Source organism: Rousettus aegyptiacus, unplaced genomic scaffold (assembly GCF_014176215.1).
Source record: "Rousettus aegyptiacus isolate mRouAeg1 unplaced genomic scaffold, mRouAeg1.p scaffold_m13_p_2, whole genome shotgun sequence".
NCBI classification, from domain to species: domain Eukaryota; kingdom Metazoa; phylum Chordata; class Mammalia; order Chiroptera; family Pteropodidae; genus Rousettus; species Rousettus aegyptiacus.
The window spans coordinates 174638334-174665882 of NW_023416295.1; the positions used below are offsets into that span (position 1 = coordinate 174638334).

Here is a 27549-nt window from a genome sequence, read left to right on the forward strand (position 1 = left end):
TTAGGCATGGCAGGAGGGCACACCCAGGAAGGTGGGGCGGAGGAAGCTGCTTTTGATCCAACTGGATCTTGTTCAGGGAAGAGAAAGACTTGTTCAATGGCAGAGAAAGAAGGGGGCCATCATAACAAGATCACTGGGGGGTCACTGACCCAGCTGCGTGCCTCTGAGCCAAGCCCATCTGTGCATGATCTCACTTAGGTGTCTCAACCACCCAGGAGGTGGGCATGAGCATCGTTCCCATTTCACAGTCGCAGAACGCGGGCACAGATGGGCAAGAGGTCATAGGGTCTCACGAGACCCGAACCCGCGCTGACCCCATAATCGGCCTCGGAGGAAGATTATCTCTTGATGAGGGAAGCGTGCGAGGAGGACACTCACGAATTCACAAAAATTTGGGCACCAATCGTGTGCCCAGCCCCGTTGTAGCTTCTGGGGATCCTAGGGGCGGACTTGATGGACAAGATCCGGGGTCACACGGGAAGGAAGACAGAAAACAAGTGTATGTCATTCAGAAAGTGATAAGAACGCTGAAAGAAAGGAATGCGGGGCTCCGGAAGGAGACGGGTGGTTTTAGGTGGGCAGGGGTCTTTGGCAAGCAGAGCGTGTGTGGGGACCTGAGGCCAGCGCGGGTCTGGGCTCAGCTCGGGTTGGAGTGAGCTGTGCGTTGAGTGTGGTGCCGGGGTGCTGCCAAGGGCCGCTTCCAATAGCATCGAATGCTCGCCGAGCCCCCGCAAAGCGCGCCCGCCGCGGTTAGCAGCTGAGACACTCAAGGGTACGCGCGAGTGGGGCTCCGACGCAGGTTGGGTTGCGCGAGCTCTCCCTGCACCTGAGAGTCCGGGGGCGTGGCCACCCGGGGCGTGGCCAGGCGGGGGCGGGGCCGGCGGCTCGGGGCGGAACGCGACTCCTGGCTCCGCCCCCTCCCGGGGCGGGGCCTCCGGCCTCGGCTGGGCCGTTGGTATCCCGGCGGAACCTTCGCGCGGCGGGGGCGGGCGCGCGGGGGAAGGCTTTGAGGCGGCGCCGCAGCCGGCCACGGTGGGAGTCGCGGCTGAGGGCGGCGTGGCGTCCGCTCGGCTGCCGCCCGGGTGCGCGCGCAGCCCCCTCCCCGCAGACCGCCCCCCGCCCGGCCCTGCCCGTCGCGAGACCCCGGAGACGAGCTGGACCGCTGAGTAGGAGGGGGCGGCGGGAGCGCGAGCTTCGACCGGCATCCCGGCTGCGCCGCAGGTGAGAGGCCGGTCCGGGAGGCCCGAGGGTCCCGGGCTTAGAGCCCCTCAGGGTTCGCCCCTTTTAGGACCCACGGCCCCGTGACGCTCTCGGGATCCGCGGCCACCTCAAGGACCCCGACAGACCTCGGTTCCCAAGACCCTCCCACCCGTTCGTCAGGAACCCCGGCCCCCGAGACCCCCTCGGGTTCCACCCCGGTCCTCTGGCCCCTGACACTTTCGGGACTCTCGAAGTCCGAAACCGTTCAGGATTTCCCCTAGACTCCGAGACTCCCAGAGGACCTCTTCAGGCCGCCCAGACCCCTCAGAACCCTCGGTCCCAGAACCCCCCTCAAGATACCCTCCGGACCCCCGAAATCGTCCCACATTGGCCCGTCCCAGGCCGCCTCAGAATCGTCGAGGCAGCGGAGGGCCTCCTGCCATCTTCCTCAGTCCCCCGGGATCCCTGCGCCGCCGCCCCCACCCTCGGCTTCTCCCCGGCCCCTCTGCCACCTGTGCTGAAGTTCAGCCCCGGTGTGGCTCCTCTCCACGCCGGTCTCAGGGCGGGTTTCTCAAACCTGAGGACCCTGTGAAAGTCTCCCCGGGGTTTGTGAATTCTCGATGAAAATGTAAGAGCAGAGACATATAATAGGTCACTCAATGACGGATGCTTCGTAACCAAGCAGAGGGCGTGATCTCGGCGCCCACATTTGCATTTGTGTTTACTGTTGCATTGAGGCCGAAAGTGTTTAACTTTTAATGCTTTTGGGTGAGACTCGTGTGGGCCACAGAAGAGTCTGGAGCGCAGATCTGATGTGGAGGAAGCTGGAACTGAGTAGGTGAGGGACTCAGGGCGAATAAGGATGCTTCGAGGTTGTCTCCTCGGCTGAATTTATTCACTCGTGGAACTAACATATTTTTGAATGCCTGAGAGTTAACAGGAAGTGGCGCTGGAGCTAGAGTTCCTGCTCTCTGGGCCTCTTTGGAGGGGGGTGGGAAACAAGTAGGTAGTTTTGATATGGTCATAACAGTGTAGTGACCTTGAACTCAGCAGAGGTGGGGATGTGATTCTCAGGTCTCAGGAAGGGGTGTGAAGGAGGGCTTCCAGGAGGGGAGGGAAAGTGATAAGTAACAGGTGAGCTGATTCTTGAAGGCTGCGGTTGAAAAGGCGTTTGCCAGGGCCATCCCAGGCAAAGGGACAGTGTGCGAAAAGGCAGAGAGGCGGGCCACGAAGCACACCGGAAACCAGGGCTTCATCCTGGGGATGGCTGGGGACGTGCTGCCTCCTGGAATGAAAAAGGTGCCGAAGGTGGCATTAGAGGGACTCTGAAGTGGGGAGAATCCAGCTTCGTTGGCGAGGGCCACGGTGCCCTTGGTCCTTTCTTGACTCGCTGCTTCTACGGCTGCCCAGGGTCAGGGTGCATCCAGCTCAGAGCCGCAGGAAGATAGTCGGTCAGTGGAGAGGGGTGAGGGAAGTGAGCTCAGGAGGGACCGGAATGGGAGAGACTGGGAGGTTCGGCCAGGTGCAGGGTTTGAGATGGGGAGTGGCAGGAAAAGGGGTGTGCAAAGTGGGTCAGGACCAAAGCATGAGGAACATCCGAAGCCCTGTAGAGCAGTGGTCCCCAACCCTTATGGCACCAGGGACCGGTGCTCCTATGAGAAAATAATGCCTGAGGATCCGAGGCGGAGCTGAGGCGTTGATGCTGACGCTGGGGCGTGGCTGCAGATACAGATGAAGCCTTGCTCGCTTGCCAGCCTGTCACTCACTTTCTGCTGTGCAGCGTGACCCGGACCAGGGTGGGGACGGTGGGGACGGTGGTTTTCTCAGGCTTGGCTAAGCTTCTTAAAGTCTAGACCCACAAGACTGGTGTTTCAGCACTTCCTTGTCTGAGCCTACGTGTTTTTGCCTGGAGATTGACATTGGGAATTTCTTACTCTCTTTGGGTGGGGTTTTGTCCTTTTGCCCATAGGACAGGTGGTCCCCTCGGGCTTCATCAAGGTGACAGTATGTCTGTGTCACAGTGAGCCCAGCGTGCACACAGGAAATGCACATAGCACCATGGGGCAGGGTGACTGGAGGTCAGAGCTCAGAAGTGGAGCAGGATCTGGGAGGTTTGGAAGTGGGGCTTGGCGGTCCTGAGGTAATGAAAGCCCTGGAGTGAGACTCAAGTTCAGATATGTCGTGTCTGCCATGTCGCTCTGGAAACAGCGTGGGACCAGAAGGGCTGAACCTGGAAGCAGGGTGGCTCTCAGCAGTCAGACACCTTGCGAGGACTTTAAGGCAGTGGCAGAGGGTATAGATTAGATTTAGGAAGAAAAATCTACAGGACTTTTGCTGAAATCCGCACTTGGGTGAGGGAGAGGGAGACTGTGATAGCACTTACCGTGGGGCTCTCTGTTGAGACGAGACGTTCTGTATCTGTGCTCGCCAGCACTCGCCACACGTGGCAATCAAGCATTTAAAATACTGCTCGTGTGACTGAGGAACCAAATTTTCAAATTTATTTAATCGTATACAAAGGGTTTAGTGGGAAGCACACACTGTTCTAGGCTTTTTCCTTTAAATGTCATCCCTTTTAGTGTTCGCAGCAGCTCTGTGGGGTGTAAGATACTATTCCTTTTTTACAGATAATGGAAATAGAGGCTCAGCACCCCATATTAAGTAGTACAGAGAGTCTCTGATTGTTGAACTGGGCTCTTTCGACTGGATCCTACTTCTTTCTGCCAAGGGGCCCAAGGGCCTGAAGTCCTCTGAAGTGGTGGCATTGTTCCCTGATTAACCCTCCTTATTTGTTCCCTGCTAGATAGTTCGTGATAAAGCGGCAAAGACCGAACAGAAAACTGTCCTGAGCTGGTTGTTGTGCCCGAGGAGTCTTCCTGCTACCTCTTACAGCCTCCTAATGGCAGCTTGTTCCCTGAGGGATTTTGGAAAATGAGTGGAGTAAGAAGGCAGGTGAAGCTGCAGATCAGCTGAACCATGTGGCTTGTTATTTGTAAAAGATTAAGTTTTACCCGAAATGCGGGTAAAGATTTGGTTGTGAAAGAGGTAGGAATGAGTGCCTCCGAGGAAGTTTTGCAGTCACAGTGGACCAGGTGGTGCCCAGGATAGTGGCAAGGTGACGGGACATGAGCCAGGGGTGAGTTTGCAGCTTGCCCCTCACTCCTTTGAGGCCCTGACCGAGTCACTGCCTCTCAGTCTCCTTTTTCACTTCTATGAAATTAGGGTATTTGGCGTCCCATGACCTTTGAGATCCCCCCCAGCTCTAAGCTTCTACAGTGTTAAGTTTAATTGGATGTTTACTCTCTAGAACATCTCTGATTCTTCTTGGGGTTGGTTAAGTGCTGGTGGTTCAGTATGTCTTTCACCTCTGTATTGGTGTGTTTTACTATTATTGGTGTATTGTTAAGTAACATGTCCATTTGAGTTACACAGGATGTCGTAGCTGATGGACAAACTGTAAAGGAGTTAATGCTTTAGCCATTGGCAAAATTCCTAGTTAAATGTCAAGTATTTTGTTTGCCGTTCTGAGCTGCACTACTGTGAGGAGACAACATGAGATCTGTGTTTACCATGGTATTTGGCCTTCTGAAACGGTGTCATGTCAGCCTTAGCCATGCGAGCGGTAATGATGATTGTCACTTTACAGGGCTATTGAGAGGATTAAATGAGATAATGCATGTAAAGTGCTTCGTACTTTCTCTTGACTCTAATAAGAGCACAAAAAGTGTCAGTAATTTAATGTTGTTTTTGAATTCAATTGTGACCTTTAAACTTTTTATTTCTGGTGGGCTTTGTTCTTACCTTGGTTTGAGCGTTTATACCCAAGCACTGGTTTCAAGAAGCAAGTGAACACATTTTGATCATCACAAAATAAGCATTTTTTCCCCCTTGCAATTCATTTTGACTGAATAAAAGTGATCGGTTAAGTAGCATATGTTCAAATTAAAGTTTTGTGTTGCCTGTAAATTGAAGAAAACAATTCATTCCAAAGCTCCCTTACTAGTAACGGCTGGGATTAAGTTTAACCAGAACTGTGGTGACGGCCTTGTTAAAGTCTGCAGTTGGAAGCCCGCCGTTGCCGGGGCGAGAAGCTGGCTGCCGAGCCGGTTTATAGTAGCAGGTTGACATTTCACAGTTGACGAGGACCTTCACACACGCAACTCACTACGTCTTCCCGGCACAGTCAGTGGTGTGGGCTCCTATTTGACAGATTCGGAAGCTGAGGCTGAGAGAGCAGTGTTTTCCCGACTCCAGATCTGAGCTTCTCCACCGCAGTGCCTCCGCCGCCGCTCCTGGCGGAGCCGTTGTGTCCAGCCAGGCTTCTCTTGCGGTTCTGGAAGCTCCCCTCTTGTCATCGGTGCCTTGTTTCCAGCTCAGGTGAACCTAGACGTGCTAATCAGCCTCCCCGGAAATACATCGGCCTGATCACAGGTGATTCATTTGTGGTTTAAAGTGTGATTGGCAGACGCACTTGGAAAGCTGCCCTTGCCGCCCGTGATTTCTGCTTCTGTGGCCCCTCGCCAGTCTACACGGGGAACCAGGTCGCAGTGAAAAGGGCAGTTCCTGGGAATCTGGTCAGAGTAATGACCTACGTGCCTGTCATTGAGCTTTAATAGTCACGTGCGTCCCTCTGCTGTGATGTCCTGGTGAGCGGAGGCTGCTGGAAGTGCCTGCTTGCTGTCCCCGGGCGTCCAGACAGGCCCAGTACAGCGATGGGTCCGGCCTCCTTTAAGGACATCCCGCCCTTTAGAAGCTCCTGGTCTCTTGTCTCCCGAGTAGCACATTTACACATCATTCTTAGTGCCGGTTACTTTTGTAACAGTTTCGGAAATACTGATACGACAGTAATATCCTGACAGGCTGCCCTGCCTTTCCACGAAGTAGTCTCAGTGACCTGTGTCTAACTTTTTCCACAAATTCTGGGCTGGGGGCATCGTATTTCATCACTACGGATTGAGCACAGGGAGTTCAAAACCCAGCCTTTGGAAACTTCGACGACTGTTTGCGATGGCCTCTCCGCTGCGGTGCACGAGGCTGTTTCAGGTGTCCCTGTGCGCCCCCCTTCGTCGTGATCGGGCGCCGTTCAGCGTGGGAGCGCTCGTCTTTCTGCTCTTTCATCAGCTCAAAAGCCATGCGATACTTTATTTATAGAAATAAAGAAGTTTTTCAAAAGATATTTTTGAAGATCCTACAGACTTGAAACTTCTAATTTATGGTTTGTGTTTATAAAGCGAAAATGGTTTGTAATAGAAAGTAATTAGTTTTAGGGGTTTTTTTTAATGCCAATTTAATAATTACTATTCCTTACGTTTTCTCCCTCCCCCTCAAAACCTTATGAACTCTTTCACTTATTGATCCGTTTCTTTCCCTCTTGACACTTTTGTCTTCTTTCCCATCCTTCTGATCTTCATGGTTCTGTAGAACAGTGGTGCCAACGCATGTTTCAAATGACCGTGCCTTGGCGTGGTGCAGCAGGACTCCGACTGGCCTCGCCAGGGTCGCTCATGCAGCTGGGTCATCTGGCTCCTTGACTGGCACTGAACCGCCCTGGCAGCCTCTCCCCCACATGGGCGGGTGGTGCTGGGTTGTCAGCTCATGTGCCTGGGCTCTCCACTGTTGCCGGTCACCCTCCGGGGAGGCTAGACTGAGCTTCTTCACAAGGCAGACTTCCTAGAGGGGAGCCTCTAGTGTCTGAGTGCTCATCAGGTTCTTGCTTGCTTGCTGATATCCCATTGGCCAAGGAAATCACATGACCATCCGAGTCAGTAGTTGAGGGACTATACAGGGCTGTGGCTACCGGGAGGCCTAATGGGGGCTGGGAGGTCATTAACAGTCTAGTTAGGGAGTGAGGGAGGCTTTGTTTTACCAGCTGTTAAGTGACAAGTTTGGTGTTTGTAGTTTATTCTTTTCTGCATGGGACTCAGTTTGATGAGTGTTTATTTAGTGCTGGTGCTGGGAGCGCATAGAACAAGGCATTCTCTGGCCACTGTGAAGCTAGTTCATAAAATACTCATGGTCTCAAATTTTAAGCAGAAAATACCCTGTGAAGACTTTTATTCATGGCTTTAGATAACAAGGACAGGAACTGCTTATACAAATCTGTGTTGGGGCCTGATCTTGCTTTCAGAAAATGCTGATAGGTCCTTGAAAAAAAAAAAATGGGTTGCTATGATGACTTGGCTTTGGGCCTGCAAACTGTGGTGACGACATGATCACCAAGGAAACCAAAAGATACAGCTTCTAAAAGGTCTCTGAAGGCTTTTCTTACCGTCGTCTGGAATCCGATTGGCTTAGAAGAATGGCACTGGGGATGGGAGCCCAACTCTGGGGCTTGCTGTCCTAGGAAACAGGGAGAGACTTGGGGTACTTTCTAGGTTATTGGGTGGTTTGGCTCTGATGATTATGCTGCTGAAAGAACAGGAAATGAGGTAATGTCTTTAAACATGTAGTGCTGTAATGAACTGTAAATGACCAAATATGGGCAGCTATGCAGTTCATCATTCCAGAGCACTGTGCTGAGTTTAGTGTAATTGGGGACTTCCCGTGTTGGCTACTTTGATCCTTAAGGGTACACGTCAGTGTAAAGGTCTCGAGGCCCATCTGCCGGTGAAGGTTGGAGCCCGCGTGCTTCAGTTTGAAGTGTGAGGAGCCAGCTCCAGACCTTTGTCAAGGTCAGGCGCTGAAGGAGTTTTGAGCCCTTAAACCAGCAAACAAACCACACAGGCATGCAAGCTCTCACCTGTTATTTAAGTGCTCAGGGCTCGGAGTGATAAATTGTTCTTTTGGAAGACTTCGAACTTACTTAATTATGAAGTTAAGTCCAGCCCATAAAAGTTTAAATCGTTCCTCCTGTTTTGCAGCTGAGTAAAAGCAATATTTGTTTTCAGTTTATAACTATAACCATGTGTATATGGAGAATCAAAAAAAGTAGTTGAACAGTAATTGAAAGGACTAGAGATAGATTTTTAAAGTTCTTTACCACGGAAACAATTTTGGGCATTGCCTAAGTCTTTGACCAGTGACTGTTTAAAAAATATTTCAAAATGTTGTTGTGTAGAGAAGGCCGAGATAAAAGACTCCTTCCCATGGGTGAGGAGGAACTCTTTCAGTCATGTGCATTATTTGGGGAGGGGTAGTGGTGGGGGATAATTGAATCAGTCCACTGATGAGCATCTCATTAACTTTTCAAATCAAGCACACAAGAGGGTATGTGGATGCCATAAAGTTGTACATGTGAAATTTATGTATATGATGTTATTAATTAATGGTACCCCAGTGTCCAAGTCACTCTCTTTCTTGGACTTATGCACAGGTGGCTTTGCTTGTTCCTTAAGGCCCTTAAGCCAGTTCGAACCGCGATAGCATTTTGCTTAATTTACTTAAATATGAAGAGCCCATCTAGACAACAACTAAGTAAGGATGCAGACACACAAACGAATAAGATTGCAAGCATGCTCGGGTTTATTCATACCAGATCCTGATGGCTTTCAGTCCTAGCAGACCACCGGGCGATGCTGGCTGAGACAGACACACCGTGAGCAGGAACGGCGCCGTATCGACGCTGGGTCAGCTGCCGGTCGATCAACTGTCGATCGGTGAAGAGGCCTCTCGTTCGGATGGGCAGAGTCTTGGGCCAAGAAGGAAATCAAGGGATGGAGAGAGACAGTCTTGTGAAACAGAGAGGGAGCTCTGATTCGGGCAGAGAGTCCTGGAGATTTCATGTGTAGCGGCGACGTCTTCAGTGTCTTATCAGCCAGGCGCACGGGTGTCTGGTTATCACTCTTGGTCAAAACAACTTCACTCTTGGGCTAAACAACTTCAGCTCGGCAAAACGAGCTGGTTACACTTCTGAGGTTTAACATTAGTGGAGCCATTTACACACATGTAATATAATTCAAATCTAGTTCACACAAGGGCAAATAAACTCAAAATCCACGTGTAATAAATCACTGTAACACCCAGTAAATTTAATTTTAAAAAGATAATTGCTCAAATAGGTAGATAGGAGCAACTCTTCCAGTTCCCTCCTCTAGTGGGAGGTTAAGAAAGAAATTGGGGTGTGTGCGGGGGGAGCTCTTCGAGGGTGGAGCCTGAGCTGCAGACTCAGTGATTTGAACTTCCAGAGCACCTTGTATTTTCCTGGGCTTTCAAACCTTGGTTAGCAAGAAGTCATGTGTTATGGTTGTTAAAACTGAGGATTGGTGAGTAGTTAGGTTGGTCATTGAATCTCAGGGCTGCTTATATTGTGGAAAACCGCAGACAGTATTTGTTACTTTCCTTAGAAAATATCTAGTAGGTTAAGAAAGCCAAAAAGATTTGACCTTTGATGGCCCTGGTGGTGAGTACAGCGGTGAAGAGGGTGGGGCGGGCCCAGCCCCGAGCCTGGCTGCAGCCCTTCCACGGGTGATGAGCCTGCGGGAGCAGCACTGCCAGCCATCGCCTGGGGTCTGTGGTTTCTTAACGTGTGGGGGAAGGTCACAGCCACCTTTGGAGCTTGCTGGGAGCTTGGGCCTTGCCCCTGGGGTGGGGGAATCACGGATGCAGGTGGCTGCACAAAGTCGTGTAAACGTTTGCAGGGGGCCTTCTTAGGAGGATCCCTTCCGCCCTAATGATGCCCGGAAACTGATTAAGCCGCGTTTCCTTACCCCGGAAAGTTATTTTGGGTGACCTGATTTTAATTGAGGGGAAAACAAAGATCACATGTCTAAAAAAGTGGTTTTCAGTCAGTGCTGGTTAGGGTATGGCGGAGCAGGCCCTTAGGTATTCCGCTGGCCACTTTCCTGGAAAGCATTTTGGCAGTGAGTGCCAAAATGTTTTACAGTGTTCATATTCTTAAACTCAGCAGATCTGCTTCTCAGAAACCTCTCCTGAATAAAGAATTTCAAAATGTATTTTTAAAAAACCACGCAAAGATGGTTTGTCAGAGTTCCGGTAACATCCTGCCTGCCTCGGGTATAGATGGAGTAAGTGAGGCGTGGCAGTAAGCTGGGGTTCTGTGTACGTAGCTGTCACACTTATATTTATGAATCATTTTTAATAACATGGGACGCATTCTTATTCTAATGCATGAAAAAAGTAGGATGTGAACTATGGTCTCAAGTGACTGAAAAACTTAAAAATGCCTAGAGGGAAAAATATAAATGTCAGTAACAGTTATTGCTCATAGGTGGTAGGATTATGGGCTTTTTTAAACTTTATTTTTCTGTATAGTTTCTCATTACGGTGAATAGTTCTATAATTAAGGGGGGAAACGTGATTCTGGAAAAGCTGTGGAGTTTGGAGATAGTTCGGCAGTAGAGACCTAGCTGGTTTAAGATTCTTGTTTTATAAATGGTCATTTCTTTGGCCTGGCCCCTCGGAAGACTTGCTGAGAAGTGTCGTGCGGCACCCCGGTTACAGTGCTCCGGACCCTAGACCCCCCGAAAAGCGGTCTGCCTGTTCTGCGCGAGTCGCTTGTGTCCGTGTCAGCCGGAAGCGCGTCAGGAACAGCCGTGAGGGGGCAGCGTGAGGCCCGGGCGCGGGGCCGCCGCTCCGTCCGTGCTCGGCGCACCTCAGCGCCGCTTCGCTCTCTGTCCAGCGCGGAGTCTGAATCCGAGCCGTTGCCTGGCCTGGCAGGGGCCCCAGAGTTAGGGACAGGCTTACAAAACAGTTCGGGTGTAGGTTCTTTTTGTATATGACATTTTTCAAGTATTCCAATTTAAGTAAAAATCCAAGAGCTTCGATTTTAATTCCAGCCTTGCTTCTCTTCCAGAATACTAATAGAAGAAATTTGATCTTGGAAACAGAAGCCACGTCTGAGTAACTTTTCTCTGTAGGATTCACAGATGGATTCAGTGGAAAAGACAACAAACAGAAGTGAACAAAAATCAAGGTAAATAGAGTGACCTGCACCTTCAAGCAGGTTGCAGGGTCTGTCACGAGTCTCCTGTGTTGTTGGCACCTACAGAGGGAAATGCAGTGAGGACGCTGGGTCAGGAGGGACACGCAGGGACCGTGTGACCACCTTTGCTTCAACATGAGAGACATTCCAGAAGGCAGCTTCCCTTTCTGCCCAAGGAAGTGACCATAACCTGGTCTCCCAACCAAGCAACAGCCATCAGAGCGTCCCATCTGAGATCAGGAATGCCATGCTCGGCCAGAAAGAATTCCCTGACCGTAGACCGTCCTGCCTGTGATGGAGCCGCGCGAGGGAGGAGGAGCTTATCTTGGAATGCGTCGGGCTTGATAAGTGGCAGAAAACCAGCATTTTGCCAGGAATTTTACCTGTCATGGCAAGCAGGGGTCATTTTGTCATCATGGTTATTTTTAAGCTCTTCTCAACTTCATAGGAATTAAAATTGCTGAGCTTTTCGCTCACTAATATGTCACTTACACATGTGCTGAACATCATGGGGGATTCAAGATGAGTAAGACACAACTGTGCCCAGCTTCTGTATGGAATGAGGATAGAACATGTAAAATAAACAGACGACAAGAAATAGCACACAGGCTCTGTCCCCCAGTAGCACCGAGTCGGGGAGAGGCGCTGTGTGCGCAGTGCAGGCCGGACTTGGCCGAACCCTGCTTCGTGTGTCTTCGGGGCTGCGGGACTCCATGTTGCCTTTCATTCTCTCCCTCCCTTGTTTCGAGGTAGAAAGTTTTTGAAAAGCCTCATCCGAAAGCAGCCCCAGGAACTGCTGCTGGTCATCGGGACGGGTGTCAGCGCAGCGGTGGCCCCGGGGATCCCCGCTCTCTGCTCGTGGAGGAGCTGCATCGAGGCCGTCATCGAGGCTGCGGAGCAGCTGGAGGTGCTGCACCCCGGGGACGTCGCCGAGTTCCGCAGGAAGGTGACGAAGGACCGGGACCTGCTGGTGGTTGCCCACGATCTGATCCGGAAGATGTCGCCTGTAAGTCTTTCTCGGACAGGTACTTCAGCTTCCCCTGGAGTCAGTTGGTTCTGGGCCAGGCCGGCGACTCTGAGACTGACGTTCAGTCTTCTCAGCAGTCAGGCTGACGAGCCGGAATGCCATCTCTCTGAACAGCGGTGCCGGGGCCAGTGCGGGGCTCCTGATAGCCCGTGTTAAACGGAGCCTGAGTGTGTGAGATTGTGGCAGGGGTGTCGTCAGTCTGCACTGGGGACAAACTTTACGGTTTCGTATTCGTTCCATGAAGGCGTATCTTTTAGGCCCTGGGACCCATGCACCCTTTGCCCCCGGCAGTGTCGTAGTCGGGTCCCCCGCCCCATTTTCTCTTCCCAAGGCGTTTATCAGTGTTGATGGATCACTTACGGATTTGCATGTTATTTGTCTCCCACCTCTAGAGTTTTATAAACTCTGTGACGTCACGGGTTCCGCCCCCTCCACTCAGAATATCACCTGGGTAGGTGCCCGGTAGTCGTTGGCAGGTGATGTCTTGTAACTCCCGGCCCACCTTCCCACAGCGGACAGGCGACACCAAGCCCAACTTCTTCCAGGACTGCCTCATGGAGATCTTCGACAACCTGGAGCAGCACATCCAGAACCCGCTGGTGCTGCAGTCGATCCTCGGCCTGATGGAGCGCGGCACGATGGTCCTGACCACCAACTACGACAACCTGCTGGAGATCTTCGGGCAGCAGCAGAACAAGCCCATGGAGTCCTTGGACTTGAAGGACAAGACTAAGGTTCGGGCTGCGGGGCCGGGGGCGGGAGGCGGGTGGAAGGGGAAGGCTCTGGGTGTGCGCACCGTTGGGTGGATGCGGAAGAAGCCTTCGACAGCAGGGGGTCAGTCGGCAGGCAGGAAAGGTGCCGTCAGCCCTCCATGAAGCCCCACCGCCCTGGCCCTAACGCTGAGCCCGCCTCTTCCCAGTGACGGCGCGGAGGGCAGCTCCCCGAACGTCCCAGGACCCCCTACGGCCTGTACTTGGTGCCTTTTTTTTTGCATTCTGTCCTGCTGATGTGCCAGGATTCCTCACCTGCATTTATTCAGTGTATTCATTGTAGGAAACATTTGGAATAAAGAAAATAGCTCAGGAAAGGAGAATCGCTCACAGGCCAGTTGCTGTGAATGTGGTTAATTTGCTTTTCTTTTTCTTTTAACAAATTGGGTTGTAACATATATAGTTATTACCCTGACTACTTTCTTTAGTATTATACTGCGAGCGTTTTCCTGTCATTAAGCTGTTTTTAAAAGCATGATTTTTAAATGGCAGTATAATTTTAAAAGTAAGGTATAATTGTTACCTTTCTGTTTTTGTTAGCATATTTTCACAATTATAAATCATGCTACAATGGAAATCCTTATGCTTCTCTGTTTATTTCTTCAGGATAAATTCCTGGAAGAGTTTCAGGGTCAGAGGTGTGACTGTTTTAAAGACAGATGATTTAAATTACCAGATTGTTTCCCAGGAGCACCGGTTGGACTCCGACCGGCCGGGTACGGCGTGCACTTCGCGGTCTTGCGTTTTTCTCCAGCAGAGAGGTCACGACCCGCTCCCCGTGGTCCTCCCTTGCTGCGGCGTCTGCAGCGTCTCCAAGGGATGCCTGTATTTCTTTCCTGTATCTTGCCAACACGTGGCGTTACAAACAACAGAGAAAAACACATTTTACCCACAGGATAGGTGGAAATTTTACGTTGTTATTTCTCTCATTACTGAGGTTGAATACGGTTTCATTTTATCGAGTACATTTCTTTCATGACACGGTCACGCCTTGTGAATTTGTTTAAAGTTTTTATGTTATTACTGCGAATACTGCCGCCCATGTTGTCTGGTCACCTCGTGAGGGAAGGTCTCAGCCGCTGTACACGAGGAACCCGAAGGCTGTGGAGACGACGTCTCACTCAGGACCTGAGTCATGTAGGGGCTCGGCTCCTGCCCTTGGGGCCCTGTGGCAGAGAAAGCATGGCGGGGCGGTCCGGTGCGCATGGACCGCGCAGACCCGCGTGGGGACTGTGCCGACGTGACCGCGCAGTGGCGTCGCACCCTCTCTGGACAGGACCCCTGCTCTCATGTCCGAGCAGCACGGGCCCACCTGGGCGGCCCGCCCAGGGCGCGGCTGCCCCTGGAGCGCCGGCGTGCGGCAGGGTGCCAGCTGCTCGCTGGCCCGCTTCGTGCTGCGGAAGCCGCTGGTGTTTGTGTGGCGTCGCCGGCGCTGCCCGCCGAGGCCAAAGCCCCTCGCGTGACGATGCAGCGGAATGTCCGCGAAGTGCGTCGTCTAAGGGCCTTCGTGCCGCATCCGGAACGGAAATCAGCTCAGGGTTGTTCGATGGTACTCTTTCCGTACGTTTTTTTTCCGGGTGTAAAAACACGATGTACAAAGCAGTAATCCAAGCGAAAGTCCTCAAATCGCTCTCCAGTAACCAGGCTGAACAGCTGCTGTGGTCTCAGACGTCGAAGGCGTTTTCTGCATTGTCTTTAAAGATGTTCTTTTTGATTCGATGTGACCGAGATGAGAAGCGCTAATGGCTGAGTTACTCTTAGGTTTTAAAGATTTAATTCTAAGTGGAAACGTCTCTCTTTCCAAAGTAGATTTGAAAAACCACGAATCCAGTGTCGGCGCGGCCCGTTTGCATGTTTTCAGGAACACCCACTTTCTCCTCTTTGGGCTCGATTTTTGACAGGTCCTTCAGTGGGCGAGAGGACACATCAGATACGGAGTTCTCCACATCCACGGCTTGTACACAGACCCCTGTGGGATGGTGTTGGACCCGTCAGGATATAAGGATGTGACTCAAGATCCGGAAGTCATGGTACGGCCCACCTGATTCCGCGGTGCTCGTGCCCCGCGGGGCCGCGTGGTGGCCGCCAGCCGTCTGGCCGCGGTCCGAGCGGTTTCCTGGCCTCCAGGCCTCCCTGCCCTTTGGGTCCACATGGCTGCGGGGGATGGGCCTGCCCCACTGCCCCCAGCTGTGCGTCCGGGGTCTGACACAGCGTCTGGTGTGTCACACAGGTGCTCGGTAAACGTTTATTGCGGGACTTTTTTAAAGTGTGGGTCTGACCCGACTTTCTCCTTGCCACCAGCCATTCTCGGACTCCTGCTCAGGGGACAGCTGAATTTCCTCAGCGGTCCTTGCACGGTCCCCAGTGCTGTCCTCTGGCCTCTCCTCCCTCCTTCCCGGGTCCATGCAGGAAGATCTGTCTGATACTCTCCCTTTTCTCTACCCAGCACTCTCTTTAGCATTCAGAATCTGGTTTTAAAACTTCATTCCTTGCAAGGCTCTCTCGATGGGCCAGACAAAATGAAGTGTGGGGAGCTGCTCGCTGCCTTTAATGAGCTCTTAGCTCGGCACATAGAAACAACGGCCTTCTCCGAGTGCCCGGCGAGCTCAGGGTCAGGCACGTGTCCCTCGGGGCTCACCCCGGGCTGTGGAGCACGGCAGGGGTGGCGTGTGGACGGTGGGGCCCGCGCCGCCATGTCCAGGGCGACAGGGCGTGCCTGCGCCGCTGCCGGCCCCCCGAGACGCCGGCCGCCCGAGAGCCCCCAGGTGATCTTTGCTTCCCCCGGTGCCCACTCCCTGGGGCCACTATCACTGGTCCCTCCTCAGCTCTGCTGCCCTCGCCCTCCAAAGCCCCGTTTTGCTGACGGCAGCCCCCACCCCCGAGAAGTTCCGTGAGCCACCGAGACGTGGCAGTTCCAGGGTGTGTCCTGTGCTCAGTTCCGAACTGGAAAATTTAATGTCCTTATTTTATGTTTTAAAATTGTACGTAATTCTAGAAGGTTTGGGTTGAGTGACTGCATGAACGGGATTGGAGGGTGCATGGGGCGGGCAGCAGGCCGTCCTTCCTTTGGGTTCGTGGGCACCGGGCCTGGATGCGGGGCCTGGGCTGGGGTCCCTGGCTTGGAGAGGACGCCGCCCTGTGGCTCTGTGAGGCGGGCGTCAGCCCCGCTTCGGCCGTGGTTCGTGCTCGGTGCCGCTGAGGCCCAGGCGCTGCCTCGCCGTGTTCCTCCGTGTGGCGCTTGGGGGCGGCCTGCGAGGGAGCAGGTGTGTGACTCCGGGACTGTCGCTGTTCCTTCGCAGGAAGTTCTCCAGAACCTGTACCGCACCAAGTCCTTCCTGTTTGTGGGCTGCGGAGAGACGCTTCGCGACCAGATATTCCAGGCGCTCTTCCTGTACTCGTTGCCGAATAAGGTGGATCTGGAGCACTACATGGTCGTGCTCAAGGAGAGCGAGGACCACTTCTTCAAGCACCAGGCAGACATGCTGCTGCACGGGATCAAGGTCGTGTCCTACGGGGACTGTTTCGACTATTTTCCAGGATACGTGCAGGACCTTGCCGTTCAGATCTGCAAGCAGCGCAGTCCAGGTACGGGCTTCCTTTTTCCCCTTGCAGTATACAAACCAATAGCTTTCTTCCAGTGTTTTCCAGTCTCCCCCCCCCCCCCCGAGAATTCGTTATATACCACAAAATAAAATTGAGATCTTATGTTATATACCGTTAAATTCACCAGTCTTCCAGTTATTTCCTAAGGATGTCTCAGAGTACTTTGCAAATGGCTGGTCGGGGTAATCGGCACTGCCGCCGTGGTCCGTAAGCCGGACCTGTCGGTGGAAGGCCGTGCGTGTGGTTGGGAGCGTTTATTCCTGCTTCAGATGACACGCCACGCCTCAGGTTACTTTACCTGAAAAAGAAAACTGCCCAGCCAGCTGCATCCGCTCGATACTGGAGCCTGAAAGATGAGGGCGTTTCGTACCTTCATCCTGTCACTACGCCTCAGGAGTTAGACTGCAGAGGCACAGAACGATTTTACGAACACTTTTATTTCTTTTTTCAAACCACATCTTTCCCCTGTTCTGCTGCGTGCAACACCCCTTTTAAGTAATTCTCCTGTCCCTTCTCCTGGGGAGCTTGTCACCTGCCAGGAAAGACCAAGCTGGTCAGGTAGCTGGCCCTACGGGCGGTCACCGGCTCTGAGTCTGGTGCCATGAAACATGGATGTCGGCAAACGCGGACGAGCCTGTGTCGCCTGTCGTTTCGTCGTAATAGGAACCCAGACGCGCTCACCTACACGGGGGACTTGGGTTAAGCACGAAGACGGCTGGACATGCCCGGCCATGAGCTCGAAGACCAGAGAATGCTAAGCTCACGGGTAGCCGAATGCACGGAGGACCCGGCACCTTAGCTTACTCCCACGAGTTCTTTTCAGAATTGCTAATAATTAGCTAAATGGACCGATTTAGGTTGTATTTCCGTAAAAAGCACAGGAGGGCAGTCGGCAGTTTCTCACCGGAAGGAGGGGACCGGCGCGTGCTGGGTCACACACGCTGCTGCGCACGGTTTGGCCCGACTTCGTTTTCAGCCGCAGCATCCCGCGACTTTATAGATGACGCGACGTGCTCAGCGGGGCCCACCACCGGTGCCTGGCGCGTCGTGCTCAGCGGGGCGGGGACCGCGGACCGACAGCAGCCACGTCCTGCTTCGCGCGCCCCTGGACGGGCCCGAGCGTGTGGCTCGGGAGAGGGGCAGCGGCTCGCCTCCCTCCACCCCTAACCACCCCCTCTCTTGCCTCCACACGCACAAGCACCCGGAGGACCAGGACCCACTGTGAACCCGAATGAGCTCGGGCTCCTGGAGCGCCTTCCTGTCCCCACCGAGGCCCCTTTTCCAGACCTTGGCAGCTGCCAGGGGCCTGAAAGATCTTTGGGACTTGTCATCTGTGAGTGTGTCCTTAAGGACATTTGTACTTACATTCGTGAGGTGCCTCTGCTCGCCGGAGAGGGTGGCACGCTGCTGATGACGGAAGTCGTAGTGACAGCGGGGGCCACGCCGTGCTCCCTGCGTGCCGGGCCGGCTCAGGGGCGTCACACGTGGCCCCGGGAGGTGGCGAGGACAGGGCACGAACCAGCCCACCGCTCCACGGCGCCCGCGTGGGCCGCCCCGCGCCCCGTCTCCGCGGCCTCGCCGCTGTCCCCCCTGCCGGCCGGAGCAGGGGGGCCGGGTCGGTCCTGCTGGCTGACTGTCTCCCTTTCTTCCCCAGACGCCGACCGAGTGGACAGCACCACGCTGCTGGGTAAAGCGCACCTCGATTTCCACCCGCCCCTCCTCCTCCTGCCGCTGTTCGGTCGGTCGCACGCGTGTCCTCACGTGACGCGGCGTGGCCTGTGTTAGAGCAGCGGGGCCTCCGTGGTGGTCCCCGCCGCTGGGAAGCTCGGTCGTCGGTCGTGGGCCTGGGAATAATCCTGGCCCTACGGCCAGGGTCACCGGGAGGTCGGGACAAGATTCTCTGTGTCCCAGCTTCCTGTGCGGGGCGCCTTGACCCTGACCGTCCCCTTCAGAGATTTTAGTTGCGAAGCCGCTCCGCCTTCGCGAGCGCGTTCGCAGAGTGGACGCTCTGCCCGGCGGCCTTCCCTGGGTGACCCTGGCACCGGCTTTGTCCACGCCGGTCGCCGCTGGCCAGACGGCAGCCGGGGGCCTTCGCGCGCGGCCCGGGTCCCGCGGAGCCAGCCGGGGGCTCAGGAATCAGACGTGCACGCGCGGCCCTCGCCCCAGCCCCGCGTCAGGCGGCGTTTCCTAAAGCGGCCTCCTCACCCAGACGGGACTCCCGGGCCCTCCGCCCCTCTCCGCCCCTCTCGAGAAAGCCTTTAAGTGCATGGGGGGCCGCGGTGGGAAGTCCGTGGGGCCGGGTTCCGGGAGACCCGCCTTTTCATAAGAGCCTTCGCCTTTCAGGTAATGCCTGTCAGGACTGTGCGAAGAGGAAGTTAGAAGAGAATGGAGTCGAAGTTTCAAAGAAGCCCAGACAATCAGGTACCCGGCAGCCCCTGCCTCTGAGCCGGGACCCGCCACAGGGCCGGGGCTCCCTGCCCTTGCTGTGGGCGGAGGGCGGGCGCACAGGGCGTCCCCCGCCAGAGGCCCCCGTCCGGAAAATTTAAGTGAGTGTGTCATCGAGGAAACACACACAAAGCGCAGGGACCGTGAGGTCAGCCGGTGAGCCCTGAGCCTGCGCACCCGCGGATCACACCCGGCCGGGACACAGAACGGTGCTGGGCCGCCCCGCTGCCCGCTCACTCCCCCCTCAGACTGTGCTGACTGCCTCACCTCCGTCTCCCGGGAAAACCCCGTTAGGTCATTGGCGTTTTGTCGCCTCTGTGCCTGACTGAGACTCATTGGAACCATTTAAGTGGCTCATCTCTGCTGACTCTGGGCGACCTGGCTTCTCTGCTGTCCCCCTGCCCTGGTGTCCATAGCGAGTCCTTCCTGGTCCTGCAGATGATGTGCTCGCCTGCATTTCGGTGACTTACCCCTGCGGGGGGCCCCTCCCCTGCCCCCCACGCCCGCCGGTCCTCACCCCTCTCCCTGAGCCCATCCGCTTTCCACTGGCCACGTTCATCTCCATGGCTACAGGGCTGAGAGGACGTTAGCCCTGCAGGTTGACTCTCAGAGTTGAGGCACACGATCATTTACTCGATTAAAAAGTGGTTCGCCGACTGTGTCGTGTTAACGGGCCCAATGCCAAGACGTGTTCTCACCGCGAAGGCCGCATGGATTTCCACTCTCGTTACGCTAATTACGCCCCCTTATGATTGTTGCTTATTGGCGTTCCTTGTGTCTTTTGTTTTTTGAGTTTCCAGAGTCCTCTCTCCCCCGCTGTCCACAAAATGACATTTCACGATAGTTCTTGGCGTGTGCGTCTCCCCCGTCACACTGCCCCTCGTTTCCCAAGGCGTCACCCTGCTCTGCCGCCTCCTCGTCACCTTGGGACACCCCTGGACTCCTGCCAGACCTCCCCACCCGCTCCGCCAGACCCTCCTCAGGCAGCTGCTGCAGGCCAGCTCCCGGGGCTGGCGTGTCTTTGGGGGGTCCTCAGGCTCCGTGGGTGGTTGCGGGGGGTTCTCGGCTCATTCTCCCCACTGGAGCGCCGCTGTCAGAAGCAGCCGGGCTTCCCGTGGAGGGGTGTCCCACCCCATTCTCAATGGCTTGCAGGTGACCTGTTGCTTTCCTTTCTGGAAGCTTTTAGTCTTCTTTTTCCTTGATCGTTAGAAGTTCCATGACGTGTGTAGGTGGATCCTTTTACATACCTTGCTCCGTTTTCTTTTTCCCATTTCTCCAGTTCTGGAATAACGCGCTGTTTCCTTGGTTATACCTCTCTGCTCCCTCTTCCCTGAATTCACACTAGGTGAGATCTGGGATGATTTCTGCTCTGTTTTCTTTAATGTCTTAATTTTCATTTTGTTTTCATTTTTTCAAAATCTTTCCAGGAGATTCCCAAAATTGTACCAAGCCTTTGGGTTGGATTTTTGTTTCGACAGTGTTGTAGTTAACTTCTCGGAGCTCCTGTCTTAGGAGTTATTCTTTCTCAGAGCATCTGCTATTTTATGACTGTGATATCTTTTCAAATATCTAGAGAAACCAGAGGCTTCCGTGGGTCCCCGACTCTAGTCCATTCCTGAAAACATAGGTCTGGAGGAGTTTCAGATAACAGAGTCTATTTTTTATTACTGTATAAGGAAACCTCAGTGAAACACTCTTAAACACCTGTATAGTCCCCCGGGACTTCCTGGAGCTATGAAGCATGTAACACATCGGTTACCCACTTACTTACCGTCTGTATAATTTCTCGGGGGTGCCTGAGCGGTACCGTGGTGCTGTGCTCGCCTTCTGGACCACAAGGGACAGGTGCTGTTGAAGTTGGCTGTTTAACGAAGGCAAATAACGCTTAATCGACTAAAACAGGGCAGTTTTTTAAATGGCTGATCGCAGAGCGAGTGGTGGCCTGAGTTAGGCCTGGTGGCAGGAGTCAGGCGGGGCTTTGGCCTCTTGCCGTCCGGTGGTGCGTGGAGGGGAAAGGGCTGGGAGCCTCGTGCGGGGCCGGCTGAGCTACGGCTGCCGCGGCTCAGCATCCTGTCCCCCGGATGTAGCAGGTATTTTAGAGGGAGAGTTCCATTGTTAGCGTTTTGGATAAAATTCTTTGAAATCTTACAGCAAATATGTGGACTGTGAGTTCAGTTGATAGGGACATGTGTAATTAAAGAGAAACAACATGGGATTCATGGCCTTTGAATTGTTTCCTCAGGGCGGGTGGTTCTTCCCACCAGCATCTTTCCTTGTTCTACTCATGTCTGGTCCCTCAGGCTGCAGACTAGGAGAAGGGTGGCCCAGGTGACTGTCCCTGTACATGGTGTGGGTTCCCGCTGCTGCTGCAAAAACAGGGCGGGACTCGGGTGGTGTGTGTACCAGGCGCCAGGGCCTCCCGCCTGGTGGACTCGTGGAGCAGTGGCCGGGCAGGTTCCCCGGGTTCCCTTCAGGCCAGCGCCACGCCAGCAGCCACATCTCCCTAAGCAGAGAGCCCTCTGGTCTCTCTCTTGTAGAAAGCTTGTCCTGTCCTGCGTGTGGGTGACAGACCGCCTTAGTGCTGACGGCCACCCCTGCTGGCTGGAGAGCTCAGGGCCCTGGGGCAGGCTCCCATCCGCATGCTGTCCCCTTGTGCACAAAATGGCCTTCATGTCCCCTGGCTTCTGCAGGCTTCTGTTGACACTGCCCGCCCCCATCTGCCGAGAAGGAAGGGCTCACCCAGCTCTGTTGGTTGAGATTTCCGCGGATCTTTGTAAACCAAATGTCATCATTTGCTTGTCCTCTGATGGTATTTATGATGCAAAGCCATTTCTGGACAAAGGCTGTTTGCATTATGACAGGAGGTGTTTGCTGTCTTTAGCAGATGAGAAAAACTATAGGTTTCTGCAATCGAAATCCTAATTGCAGACTTTTTCAAGCCGAATCGTAACATTTTGATATTCCTTTCATTTTGTTTGAACAGATGATGCTGGAGGGTCTTGAAATCTTTAAAACCAATAAAACCTGCAACTTGAAAACCAGCCTTCTGTACCCACAGTGCCATACCCAGACGACGAGGAATGTTCAGAGAACGCCACACGGATCTCTCACTTCTAAACTGTCACGTACCCCGAAAGAGCCGCGTGGGGGTGTGGCCCTCAGAGGCCGGTGAGCGTCCCACTGTGAGTTAGCCGCTCAGGAGGCGAAGCACACGCTCAGGTAGCCTTGGCGGCCTGGTGGACAGCTACCTCAGGGGCGGGAGGGACCCGGGTTCTGGCTCCCGTCTGACATGCCCTCTCGGTCGCGGTGGTTTTTCCTAATAAAAGGGGGAAGAGTGAAGACTGTCCAAGCAACACTAGTTGCTAAAGGGAAAATAAGAAACCGGCCTCTTAGATTTTATAATTTTTATGTGGAAACATCTGTTACTGTAGGAGGAATTTTAAAATACGTTTGTTATGTCGGCAAATAGTAAAGAATGAGCGGGCAGTCGCATCCACCGGCTGGGGAGACTGGTGTTTTTAAATGAATGGCTAGGTCACTAGGGCGTCTCTGGAATGACATGATTTCAGTGACTTCAGTTCCGAAGAGCGGCAGGTCTAGGAAGTGAAGTCACGGAGAAGCAGAGCTTTCTGAAAAGTGCAGTCCAGGTACGTTCTGTGGCTGACACCTGAGACGTGACAAGCGGAGCACAAGACCAAGTTTTTAACTTTCAGTTAAGGGTGTATGTTCCAAGCTTTCCGAGCCTGTTCCGGGGGGAGGTCCAGCCTGCCCTCATCTCCTGGAATCCCTCCCGCGGCCCCAGTGAGGGAGGGGACGCGCAGGGTGCGCCGGGCGAACCTCGCAAAGGGCCTGCAGCGCCGCGAACGTCTTCCGGGTTCCCCACGCCAGAGACGAGCGCTGTGCGCGGGGCTCGCTCCGGGGCCACGGCAGAGGTCCTGCTTGGTTTCCGTTTGAGGCTGCCTATTTTCATGTGACATTTCGTGCCAAGCGCCGTGACCGATGGCACCGGAGCACCCCACACATGTAGAGCAAGTTAAGAACAAGAAATGTAAGGTTGGGATGTGTAGGGAAAGAGATAAGCCAGAGGCCTACCCACTCAAGACGTTTTTCTTCTTTTTGAAGCATGGAAAGCAAATCTTTTATGTTATTCTGGTCATCAATAAACTTTTAACTTCCGCTCTGTGTTCAGCCTTTCTTTAGCTGTGACAAGGCTTGGTGTTACTTACTTAATGGGGATTTTTACCTCAAGTTGCGAGTCAGTCGTGAAATCAAGTAGTGTTTTAGAAAGCAAACATTAATGTAAAAAGTGTGACCAGGGATGGCTGTCCGAATCTGGCAGTTGGCGTGGAGCACAGCAGCTTGGCGAGTGGAGGGTGATGTGGAGCCGGATGTGAAACTGTGAGGCAGGGCAGAGCCGGTTCGAGAGAAGCCGCGCCCCGCGCAAGGACCGGGCTTCTCGCTGCGCAGAATGAACGTGCGGTCGGTGCTGCTGCCCTGCTGGCCGCAGAATGCAGATTTACTACGATTAGGAACGATCTGAGTCGGCCTTCTGTGTGTGTGCGTGGCTTCGTCTGAGAAACACTAGGTTGGGGACACGGCCTGGCCCTGTTTGTTAGTGCCTCAACATGTCATTTCTTAAATTTTCAAATGGTCATATTTTACATAGTCGTACAGGTATCTGCGTAGCAGCCTCCTCGCTGCCTCACAGAAGCCTGGGTGCTGACCTCTGCACTCCGTGACCTGCACCCCGCCGAACAGGGCGTAGGGGAACCATGCCAAACACACCACACGCGCGCTGTGCTCAGCCCTCAGACAGCCCCCCTTCCACCACTTTGCCCCGGGATGCCCACCTCGCAAGCCGATTTCAGGGCGCTTTTGACATCCAGTGCCACATTTACCGTAGTATCTGTGCATTTCTTAACCTTAATGTGTGTAAGCCGGCTACCGTTTGATTAGGTTCCTGTGTGTGTTTGGAGCGTGGTGCCCAGCCTCATGGTTCCCAGCATGGTTTCCGCCGTGTCTCCTGCACAGCACGCGGGTTCAGAAGTGTGGGTCCGTTCCCTCAGAACCACCAACCGTGCTTTGAAGGGTCTCTGACAATCTGAGTCCAAGTTATAACAGCCCAGGTAGAGATTAGGGTTGACACTGAGCTCAGGTGGCACTAAAGGGACAGTTCAATGTTAAGTTCATGTCTTTAGAGGCATAGGAGGTTGGTGATTTAGATGGTGTTGCCAGTACTAAAAAAAGGACAAAGGACAAATACAGTGGCTGCTGTCATCTAGTCCATAGAGATGAGCTTGTGAGAGCAGGAAGCAAAGCTCTTGTGACTTTATTTCTTGGGTGCAGAGTGCATTTGTTTTATATGAAACAATGAGTGTCGTTCCAAAGTGTTTCTGTCACTTCAGGAGGCTACTCCTCGGTTAGCACTTGGGCCCAAAGCAGTCTTGATAGAAGCCCGCCAGCACCTGAGTGTTTTCATTGCCTTCGGAAACAGAAATGTGCTGTTGACAGTGGATTAATGGAGAAATTAGGTGCTTGGGAAAACCTGTGTTCTTCAGTATTTGCTTAACAGAAATTATACTTAGAAAAATTTACATTGTATTGAAGCAGACATACTTTCACCTTAATTTTGTGTTTGTTTATAAAATTGGAGACATTTGAAATTAGAACTTTTATTTTTCACTGATATTTTCATGTTGACATCAGTTCCTCTGAAACAGTTTCTTATAAAACCCAGGCTCGACACCCTGTAACCAATATGTTTAGAAACCAAGAATATGTACATTTCAAGATACTTAGACGGGCAAGGCAAGACCACAGTGACGACGATCTAGAATACAAATATTTTTGTTTGACTGGCTTTCAAAATGGAAGTTAAAATTGTGGTACAAAATTGCACCTTTGGGTTTTTTGAAACTCAAGGCTAACTCACAGCGTTACCTATGGGGTGGGGCCGGAGCACTCCTCCGTGGCCACGAGCCACGGCATCTTGGGCTGGTTAACAGTTCAGGTTTTCCTTAAATGGCGCACAGGCCGTCTTGCTTGCTTCAGATGTTTGTTATTCGAGCTGCTTGAACGTCGCGTGGGAACTAAACGATGACCCTGACCACTGTGTGACCTATCTTATTTGCTCTTTGAGCTGGCAGGCGCTTGGGCACTCAGTCCTAATGGGACTCTCGTGGTCTCTCGCTGCTCTCTCGGCCCTCAGTGTCTGGGTACTGAGAAAGATCTAGAGTCAAAACTCGGCTGAACATGCAGTCATCTTGCTGAAATGGAGAGCAGACCGGAGGGGGAGAGAGGTTATGACATGTAAAATACGGGCCATTAGTGAATCTGGATTTGCATGTAAAAGGGAGCTCCCTTCGTCACCTAACATGTCCGCTGTCTGCACGGACCTCAGCTTGCTCCCTCTGGCTTTTGCATTCTCCCGCAAAGGGCCCTAGAATATGCGCCCCAAAATGTGGCTCTGTGCTATGTGGATTGTTTTGAGATACTGAAAACCAGCAGATGCAGGAAAATTCCAAAAAGGGGTACAAGTTTTCCTTTTGTGAAAGAAATTTACATTTATGTAAAAGATGACATGCTCTCTACACTTAGCAACTGCTATCAGTGGAGAAGGCACTGGAATCTGCAGAGCAAACCTGATTAAACACCCCTCTCGTTCACTGTACTTTCTCGGACACTTTCCCATCACTTGCCTCCCCGGCCTAGATGCCCCCAACTCCTTTTCCTCATTTTAGCCTAAAATGGCAGAGAAGCCGAGTTCTAGCCAGCCCTCTGGGTTACCCGTGGCAGGGAGCACCACATGCACGTGTGTGATGCGCATGCTCATAAAGTCTGCTTTTCTCTCATTGATCCGTCTTTGCTGGGCTGATCTACAGGCCCGGCCGCAGGTCCTACGATGGGTAGAGGAGAAAGATTTTTTCCCCTCCCTACACTGGAATGAGAGTTTTCATTTCACTTCTGCAGTATTTTTCCAGTGGTCTGCTAACATTTTGTATGCACAGGAAAAGAACTTAACTTTTAGCTGAGCTTAAAGGAAACCCTGGGAAGTAAAACCTAGTCATCCGAAACCAGAATGATCAGATTGGTCAACTGCTCCACTAGTGCAGGTTAAGTACTTTGAGCTGCTTAAGAAAGATGTGTTCAAATTCTAAAAGTTACTGTGCAGCTTGGAACTTGATCAGTTGCTTTGTTTTTCCCCTTGGTACTTTTGGAAGATAAATGAGTCCCTTGTTTGTTCTACCATGATGCATTTGTTTTTGCCTAAAACACTCAAACATTACAGAAATGTGACTGCAATATTAAGTTTCCTTTGTGTACTTCATGTGTACTATTATACAAATAAAATGATCATACTATTCTGCGATTTTGGATTTGTAGGACCCCCTTGCCCACCTTTACCTCTGGATAAATGCCTATCAGGGCGTCGGCCTTGGAATAGAACTCCTCTTTTAGGGAAATGATTATCATCTGAAACTGTTCTTGAGTCTGCTCTTTGATGTAACTTGATACCTGGGAGGACATAAGAAACACACCTTTCACCAACCAGGAAAGGCCTCCTTTCTGGGCTCTGAGGACTGTATCCCTATGTCTTAATGTGCCCATTTTAGGCGTCAAGGCACTTTCCTGCCTTCCTGATAATTCAGTAAATTTACTATGATGCCAGAAGTGAAATATCTGATTCTAAATTAAAGAGTTTGATAAAATATATATAAACCTCATTAAGTCTATGATCCAAAACCTTTGAATATTTTTAAGAATAAGCTATAACATCCTGTACATATGCAATCAAGTCTTTATAACAAGGTCAAACAAACAAGCACTCGGATATTTTGTGAGGGTGAAGAAGGGCTGGTACGCAAACTTCCAACTTCCTATTTTGCCAACTCAAAGCCTGAAGACTGGAAAAACATGGAATGATAAATGTATTCATAATCTATAATCTATCATTTGGTCAGAGATAAACTCAGTGGTTCCTTCCAGAAGGTCAAGTCCAAGGAATGAGAACGAGAACAGAACAGACTGGGTAGAAAGCATCTTGGTGAACAAACTCTGCTTAGAGTGTGGGGAATGATGAAGAACTAAGACTCACACCACAGTTTAACAAGACACTTGCCAGCTCCCTGGGTCTCCCTGGGCCCAGAATGGGCCTTCTGCATGTGTATTGGTCTTTGACTGCCCCCAAGATCCTAAGGACACAGCTCTGGCAGCAGGAATGGCAGCTTCAGGTGAGGAGTGGGTCACTAGCTGAGCCGAGTGATGAGAGGACGGCCACTGCTTTTGGCTAAGAGGCTGAATTCACAGGAGGAACTCCGGCATTAGTGGCCACAGTGGTGACTATGAGGTCTTGGGACGCCAAGGGGTGGAAGAGGAGGCACAGACGGGAGGCGTGCATCCTGCTTGGAGAGTTCCCTCTGATAAATGTGGGACGCCTGATCACAAGAAAGAGTGGAAGCGACTTCATAGCTGCTCGTCCTACATAACTGCTCGTACTCAGTGAGCCATGGAGTGCCAGGAATGCAGAGCTCCAAGGGAAGGTGTAGGCGGAGAGGTGTTTGTTAATACTAGGGTGGCGCCAGTAGAAGAGTCTTAAGTAAGACCTGGTACCTGGAGATACCACT

General features: G+C 52.6%; 2 protein-coding genes across 10 annotated transcripts in view; one reads left to right on the plus strand and one right to left on the minus strand.

Moving 5' to 3' along the window:
- The first annotated feature begins 1002 nt into the window (after window positions 1-1002).
- Window positions 1003-23101, plus strand: FAM118A (family with sequence similarity 118 member A). 6 transcript variants are annotated; one of them, XM_016135720.2, is made up of 10 exons: window positions 1003-1221; window positions 10952-11071; window positions 11834-12086; window positions 12653-12841; window positions 14779-14907; window positions 16177-16462; window positions 17679-17813; window positions 18135-18167; window positions 18824-18901; window positions 21909-23101. In XM_016135720.2, the coding sequence occupies exons 2-10, from the start codon at window positions 11025-11027 to the stop codon at window positions 21926-21928; spliced, it is 1170 nt and encodes a 389-aa protein (XP_015991206.1). In that variant the 5' UTR covers window positions 1003-1221; window positions 10952-11024; the 3' UTR covers window positions 21929-23101. The 6 variants fall into 6 exon arrangements, with proteins under 6 accessions (XP_015991206.1, XP_036093546.1, XP_015991203.1 ...); XM_036237653.1 differs by having other exon boundaries at window positions 11016-11071; window positions 12620-12841; window positions 21909-21928; XM_016135717.2 differs by having other exon boundaries at window positions 1005-1221; window positions 12620-12841.
- Window positions 23102-24581: 1480 nt separating this feature from the next.
- SMC1B (structural maintenance of chromosomes 1B) overlaps window positions 24582-27549 on the minus strand; it is a 52240-nt gene continuing 49272 nt past the window's right edge. For all 4 annotated transcript variants that reach the window (XM_016135713.2, XM_016135716.2, XM_036237652.1 and 1 more), the window contains 2 exons: window positions 26330-26440; window positions 24582-25191 (listed from right to left, as the gene is read on the minus strand). In XM_016135713.2, coding sequence (XP_015991199.2) covers window positions 25090-25191; window positions 26330-26440 — 213 coding nt within the window. In that variant the 3' untranslated portion in view covers window positions 24582-25089. The remainder of the gene's footprint in view (window positions 25192-26329; window positions 26441-27549) is intronic.

What these genes read in the sequence shown, in the direction of transcription:
- FAM118A (XM_036237653.1), top strand. Translation starts at nt 11,025, where the DNA reads ATGGATTCAGTGGAAAAGACAACAAACAGAAGTGAACAAAAATCAAG. An exon ending in ACTTGAAGGACAAGACTAAG is followed by an intron (nt 12,842 to 14,778) that starts GTTCGGGCTGCG and finishes GATTTTTGACAG; the next exon opens with GTCCTTCAGTGGGCGAGAGG. An exon ending in CTCAAGATCCGGAAGTCATG is followed by an intron (nt 14,908 to 16,176) that starts GTACGGCCCACC and finishes GTTCCTTCGCAG; the next exon opens with GAAGTTCTCCAGAACCTGTA.